Below are 7,938 nucleotides of genomic sequence, written 5' to 3'. Positions count from 1 at the left end.
TTTCATTTATTTTTCAGTTCCACTAATATTTATGAAGATGAATATAAAGAAATATTTCCAAGTAAATATTTGAAATCTTTTAGATTTTATTCAGGACTACAGATTAGACACCTCGTTTTCTATAAAAATTATAAATTCTCAATTATTAGTCGGCAATGAATTACTAGAAAATATGTACGGTTTGTACGTACTTTAGGAATCCTAATATACAATAATTGGATAACTATTAATTGTCACTATAACTTATGACTGAACTATTGATAACACACTGTACTACCAAGAATTTTGGTAAGTACCTGCCAAGTTACATTGTTATTTTCAAACAGATATTACAAATTCATCGTCGGAAAAACGCTTTGTTTACAATTGCAAAGAAAGTACTCAATACATATCTCGAACTGTCTTTAAATTCCCAACTATTATAAAATAATGATAAACCAAATAGGATTTTTCTGTAAGCGATGTATTGGAAAATAGGCTAAACTGCTAGACAATCTCATCCCAGCAACCTTTTTCTCTAGAACCAGAAAATGGATCAAACAAGCCATTTCAAGCCAATGCATCATAAGAATATAATACTGTATTATTATCTTTTTGGTGAGGGCTACTCTTTTTATCACGAAATGAAAATCGAATTACCCTTTATTAAAAACATTTATTCACAACATGTTTCAATATTTGAGTGACATTTTCTAGTGAGTGCGTATTCTATGAAAGAGAGAAAATTCATTCACTTGAAAATGGCACATGTTGTGAATAAAAGTTTTTAATAAAGGGTGCTTTTATTTTTTTCTGATATACTGTAGCCTATTATTTATGCTCTAAAAACTTCCTTATCTAAACTGATATTGTTTTAATTCTGTGTTTTTGAGTGTGATCCAAATGCATCATAAAAAGCTCGTAGTTTTCGAATACAATGTTGATGAGAGACTGGCAACCTTCTCCTGATCGTCAATCGTTAGGTATTTGATAATTTTCAGTAGAATTTCCACGGGCATTCCTTCCAAACTGTTATTCAATAACTTATACTTGTTCAATACAAGACAACGTCCTGCAACAATTTAAATATAGTTAGAGAAGAGGTAAATACAATCAGTAGAATACAGTCATAAAAATATTTCATTATAGAAGCTAACGGTTGAATTAAACTCGACTGGTGTATTAATGTGGCAGTAATATGTAATATGATTTTCCAAGTAAAGAAAGCAGACATTAGTATTTATTGATAAATTCTTGATTCCAAGTTTTTCATTTTTGGGAGATACCGTAAGTAATATTTTGAATAATAACTTTTATTTGATTTTAGATGATAAATCTTATAACCTCACTGAAATCTTTTAACTGTATCTTAAGGTGCGTACAGATATACGCGCCGCGAACATGAGCAATTCACTTTTAATCAGCTGACTATATCTGTATTTTTACAGAAACGGTATAAGATATACAGATATAAAAAGATTGGCATCAGCTGATTAAAAGTGAATTGCTCATGTTCGCGGCGCGTATATCTGTACGCACCTTAAGATGAGTAACATCATATTTAAAAAGATATATTGAAGGTTAATATAGCTTAATTAATCCAATGTTGAATAGCCTAATAATTATCAGCAAATCCATGGAAATAAATCTTCACTTTTTTCAAAGCTATTTTCACTAGTCCAATTTTCCACAACACGTCTTTCCAATTATCGAAAAAATTAAACGAATAGGTTGTGTTTCAATATCCTCTTACTCTTACATAAATTCAATAAAATAATTTATTGAAATCGATCGAAGGGATTTTCAAAACTAGTCATAGAACTAAAAACTGTTCACACAACATCCCATGCGGAAAACACAACCTGTGCGCTAAACACTAGTTTTGTGCACGGTTTCAATTGATAACATCGTTGTCGGTATCATTTCCAATGATAATGTAAAGTGTTACTGCCAACCAGTCCACCTCAGTGGCCGTAACATAAAGGTGATAAACAAATTGAGTGTTAGGAAAAATATTGTGTACAAATGTGATATTTATATCATGAGTATATATTACATTGATTTGCAAACGTTTTGCCAAACTCTGATGGCCGAACAAAGCGAAAAAAATCTAATTCGTTTGGCAATCACCGGTTTAACACAAGTTGCACAAAAAGTTATTTTTATTGAAATATCATAGTTACAAGTCTTGTACCTCAATAACACTCATTCTTACCCTCTAATATCATCCAAATTTGACATGACTCAAGGATTATTTTATAATGAACATATATTTTCTTCTTAAGGCTTGTATTGCAGAGCATCAGTTTTACTGCGCTCATTACATTTGCGGATACCGTTAAGGAATCATGTTTAGGTGTCTTACTCAGGAACCAGCATGGCCACCACTGGTGTCCTAATGTAATTCTAAACTAAAAGGCTCACTAAGCGCAAGTTAAGCTCATGCACTAAGTTAATATTAATAGATTACAACAATCGTTATCATTATTATTTTACCTTTCAGGGCGATTCTATTTTTAAATAGAATACTGAAGTATCTTAGGTTATTGAACTTTGAGGCAACATCTGCTGATTTGCTCATCGAAATGAATGATGCCGCGTTGAATGCCACTGAGTAGCAATCGATGATAGTTTTGTCCTCGAGCACACACAAATTCACCACAGTTAGTCCTGTTCTCGTCAGAACCACCAACAGAATAAATGAATACTCTGCAACTCCCAACAATCTAAAAGGCACTCTATAAATTTTTTCATTCGACGTCAAAATATGATTTGGTAAATCAGCCTGTGAGAGCACATTTTGGTAACTAAAATAGATTGTTTCATGTACCGATTTTTTGCCAAGGACCTGAAAAAAGTCGTTAAATTGCATATTTGTTTCAAAATAACAACATTAGATCCAATCGCACAACTAAAGTTCATATTGTTAAAATTGTACTTATATTATCGATTGACTTACTGTTAAAATTTGAAAAAATAAAATATGCAAGACACAAAACTTGAAAGCCACCCCTTTGGTTCTAATTTTCAAGAAACTCTGGTATTCAAGAATAACCCGGATTAGTTAGCTGATGATGTTGAAATAAGTCCAGGGTTTATGTGTGAATAATGGAAAGAATGATGGTGATTGTAAGTGTGCCTACTGTTTTGGGTGAATTCCATACCACCGGGAAGTTATCCTGCAATTCATAACTGTCTGTTAGTGGAACTGACCTCAACAAGCACACTTTCAACGGAAGAGCGGGTAGCACGGTGATTATCTCAATATGTGCTGAAAGGCGGTCCTTCCTACAGGGCCAACCACTTAAAATTCTGGAAGAATTCTTTGATATCATTGAATGAATTCTTGCTGCTCTAACCACATATTGTCTTTTCAAAGTCTTGAAGACCTAGTACACTCCTGGTAATACCAAATATGTAACGGCGGGAAAGAAAGACTAATGTAATAGTTTTGGTGGTTGTAACGATAAAATCAAAAGTGAACAGTTTACTATATAGTTTAATGAAACGTTATCGATTTATTGTGGAAATCAAAATATCCTGAGAAAATAAAGCATTACTATACCCTGCGACTCGTTTAAATTTTTAAATTACCTCTACAAAGCCGCAAATACACTTTGCATTTGCCTGTGAGAATGTACTCAAGTGCCCCATCTCTTCTTTAGAAATGGTATTTGAACTGATTCTTCCCAAGTATAGTCATTAAGTAAGTTATGGTATTAGCCTACCAATTAATAACATGATAAAAAAGTAAATATTGTTTATCACACGTCGATACGACAATAAATGTTATATGTGTACTCGTGGTCAACATCATTATTATTCATTCATCAAAGAGGGCTTTAATTATGCTATAATAACAATAGTTCATTCATCTGGTACCAAAAATGTCTCAACAATTGAATAGTACATTTTTTTAGAGAACGGTGCAAGCCACCACATAGAAAATTTAGTTGAAATAAATATTATTTATAATAATATGAATAACTATAGTTACATTATCGTTCAATTGATAAAATATCAATCCGTCGACCAGGGTGACTTTGTCCCACCTCGCGGAAAAATATTCAAATCAGTTTATCTCCGATCTCTGTTATCCGAAATCGATGTTCAACATTGATACCCGTAGCACTGATCATTATCGAGGTTCTAAAATCGATATCTTGTCGAATCTCGATATATTAGTTGATTTACTGACATAAAACCAAACTGCATGCTTTCTTGTGATTTCGTTGTCGGAAAACTTGGTATTAGAAAACTTATTTCTAAAAGACTCATGATATCGGTGAGTACATTTTGGTACATTTTTTTATTATTTTTCAATTGCTATATCTATTATATTATAACCAGTTAAACTGGTTAGGGTTCTGTTACTAGTTAAATACAACAAGGTCACTTTTAGTTTAAAATTGGGGTGACTTTGTAATAGTATAAAAATTGTGATATTATGCAGGATATGATGCAAATAAAATTCAAAATAATATGATAAATATTATTTATTCTACGTAATAAAACAAAATAATCACTTCAATATTGTTTTCCATCACGAACTGCTCATTATTGAATCACTTTTTGCTATTAGATAAAACGACTAGCAGTCAGATATTTTACAAAAATTGGAAATCTCCACTGAAGTCCCTGGATACACAAATTATCATCATTCATTTTGAATTGTTTGACCTAACCTCGAGGTCAGGCGGCTGCCTCACTCCACAGTGAAAAAATGAATATTTGCGAAGGTAACGCAGGTGAAACAGGTGACCAGATCGACTGTAAACTTTGTATTCCTGTCAGCACTGTCCGGGGCCTTGCTCTCCTGCAGAGCTGTGGAGTGAGGCAGCCGCCTGACCTCGAGGTTAGATCAAACAATTCAAAATGAATTATGATAATTTGTGCATATCCAGGGACTTCAGTGAAGATTTCCAATTTTTGTAAAATATCTTACTGCTAGTCGTTTTTTCTAATAGCAAAAAGTAAAATAATCACCTTGATTGAGATTAATACGATCTCAATATTCATTTTTAGCTGATTTTGCAGCTAAAGCCAACATGCCTCGATGAGGCATGATTTTTAGGCAGCAGAAACTAAAATATTTTTCAAAAAATAATTTGTGATTTTTTGAAGTGGATTTCATCTGTTTTCAATGTTATTATTCATTTTAAAGGTTAATAGTTTGTTTAACTTTGTCTAACTCTTGAAAATAAACTTTTTTTCATATATTTTCCAAAGTGAGACAAATGTCACCCCAACCCCTCGTTGATATTGTTAAAGTGGGAAAAATATGAACTTTTTATAATAAACATTTTTATTCAAACATTGCAGAATACAATAAAATATTGCAAGAGATTTGTTGCAACTCAAGTATTGATTGCAAGCTGTTTAAAATCTCAATCCCCATGATTGGGACAAAGGCACCCCGGTTTACCGGTATAGTTCAATATAGTCTAATTGTAAATATAGTTATTTGATAAGCTATAGTTCAATTGACAAGCTATTATTGAATAATAAATTGTGCAGACACAAAAATAGTTGCATTGATTGAGTATATATTTCAAAGCAAATTTGAAAATAGATATCCTAGGTAAATACCTTGTCATAATTACGCGAGTCATCATCCGAAATAGCTCCAGATTCATCAGTAGTACTTGGCTTTTTTGTGTATTGGAGTACAGGCTTAAGTACACTCAACAATAATTTTTTTCATTTTTTGACCGAATTTGACTTAGGATGCATGATTTTGGACCGCCTTGACGAGCCGAGAAGAATGAAGTGTATAATAGTACAATAAAATCTGAGCATTTTGTCAAAAGTTATGTTTGAAATTTTGATCCTTGAGGTGTCCTTAAGCGCGCCTCTCCACTGGAAAATACTGAAATGAAGTGCATCTAACGGGTGATTCTTATAAAAAATAATCTCATGAACTTATGTCATTGTGCGAAATATCAATGTGAGGACAATGTGGTTGGTGATAATGATTGTAGCTGAAAATTAGGTGTTTTTCACAATACAAGGAGCATTGTTGTCAGGTGTACCTGGAAATCTATATGAGATAGAGCGCTCTACCCGATCTCAGATTGTAGAGCACAAAAATTCGCCCAGAGAGATTTTGTATTATATACATCTAAATGGTAACAATCAAGAGATATTGTTGATCAAAAACTAAAATTCATCAAAATTGATTTTTTCTTAAAATGTCACTCATTTTTGAAAAATCATAACTCAGTACTCATTGGAGATAGCGAGTTCCGAATGATCTCATTTTATTCAAAATTCTATAATCTAAAAAAAAGGCGAGAGCAAATTTTTCCAATTACAAGATTTGACGGAAATAGTTGAAAACTGGAAAATGAGCCGAAAATACGAGGTTTTTGGGCCATTCTGTATCTAGCACAAGGAAATTTTGCATGAAGAAATTGGTTCTGGACTTCCCTTATGTACCCAAATAATATATTAAAAAATCAGAACTACAATATAAATTGCAATCACACCCCCTTTTCTATGTCTATATTGACTGGACTAAGTGTCAGGGGGCGCGACAGTCGAGACCGACGACATTCGAGGCCTACGACCGTAGAGGTCGTAGTTTTACAGTCCTCTACGGTCATAGGCCTCGATTGTCGGGAGTGTACGAAAATTAGAGTGGCCTCAACTGTCGACTAACGCAGGCGACATTTGAGGCCACTTTTTCAGGAGTCCTCTACCGTCGCTGGCCTCAAATGTCGCTGGTCTCGACTGTCGGGCCTGTACAAAAATTAGAGACTTGCTTGCAGCAGGCGACAGTTGAGGACACATCCTACTGCGTTTCAAGTATTTGATCTGATTCCTTGTAATGATAACTTGTCAAATCCTTGCAGTGGAGAATTATTGAAAATTGTTGATCAAGAACTTGAAAGTATTAATGGTTATGTCAGTTTAAAATCTGTAGCTCACAATCATCTGCACATTGGAAATGGAAAGAGGAAGGAAGAGGGTGATGATGAGGTGGAAAGGGAACTTAGATGGGATAGTAGAGAGGAAAATGGAATTGAATCAACCTTGAAATTAAGGAAAAACTTGGAGGACGGAATGAGAATGTACAAAAAATGAGGAGAGAAAGATGTGGAAATGGAAGAAGGTCAAGGTATGAATTAGGAAAGAAATTAAAAAGAAATATTGGCTAGTATTGGAAAAAGAAAAATTTATAAGAATAATTATAGAATGAAGAGTGTGTATGAGTTGATGCATACTCAACAACGAGAAGAAAATTGATGAAAAAGCAATTCAAAGTACCCAACAGCCAAAGAAAGTCAGTCTTACCAAGCAGTGTTGCGTGTAATGCAGTGTTATGTTTTGTTCACATTCGTTTCATTTTGTGTGTTTTGTTTATGTTTAATTTATTTTCCATGTTTCGTTTATGTTTGTAATCCTCTTCATATTCATTTATTTTATGGCTTGAGGGCAAGCCAATTTGTCAGAATGGCCGAGTGTAGGATATGAGATTGTAGCGATGGCAATTCTATTTTGACGTATGATGTTATCATCATATGAAAGTAATCATGTGAATTATCCCATAAGCAACATCGTTAATGAAATAAATGAACAATTTAGTTTTTATGAGAAAAGCTCAATGTATATAAGCTTATAGATCAAGAAAATGTAAAATGTGAATGTGTGAAATTGATAAAAGTTATTGATTTGTAACAGGATATTGATTTGTAGAATAATATCCTACATCTATCATGAACTGAGAATTTGACATCAAAGTATCAAAAAGGTATTTACGAGTTTGAAAATTTCGTTTTTTATGATGAAGCAACTAAGGTTTATTTACAGTTGTAAAGTTGCAATACTTATTCATAATATGGAAGGAATAATGGGATATTATTCAATTGCTGGTAAATCCATACAAATTAAATGATAATATTCTTTTGGTGCTGTCTACCATTCTGGAGAGCCTAGCGCAGGCGACAGTTGAGGCCT

General features: G+C 33.1%; 1 protein-coding gene across 1 annotated transcript; it reads right to left on the bottom strand.

Moving 5' to 3' along the window:
• Positions 1-62: 62 nt before the first annotated feature.
• Positions 63-6,915, bottom strand: LOC111058595. The gene is made up of 4 exons (XM_039419765.1): positions 6,910-6,915; positions 5,569-5,652; positions 2,476-2,827; positions 63-1,051 (listed from the first exon to the last, which is right to left on the bottom strand). Exons 1-4 carry the CDS (start codon positions 6,913-6,915, stop codon positions 888-890), a joined length of 606 nt encoding a protein of 201 aa, XP_039275699.1. The 3' UTR covers positions 63-887.
• Between the last annotated feature and the right edge of the window lie 1,023 nt (positions 6,916-7,938).

The sequence above is a fragment of the Nilaparvata lugens genome, chromosome 1 (genome assembly GCF_014356525.2).
Source record: "Nilaparvata lugens isolate BPH chromosome 1, ASM1435652v1, whole genome shotgun sequence".
NCBI classification, from domain to species: Eukaryota; Metazoa; Arthropoda; class Insecta; order Hemiptera; family Delphacidae; genus Nilaparvata; species Nilaparvata lugens.
Note: the sequence above shows the minus strand (reverse complement) of the source record. Positions and strands in the feature narration are given on the sequence as shown.

Bases quoted from the DNA above. Each gene is read 5' to 3' on its own strand.
- LOC111058595 (XM_039419765.1), bottom strand. The intron at 2,828-5,568 runs GTATTTACCTAG...GACTTTTTTCAG, and splicing joins ACTCGCGTAATTATGACAAG to GTCCTTGGCAAAAAATCGGT. The intron at 1,052-2,475 runs GTAAAATAATAA...AAATTGTTGCAG, and splicing joins AAATAGAATCGCCCTGAAAG to GACGTTGTCTTGTATTGAAC.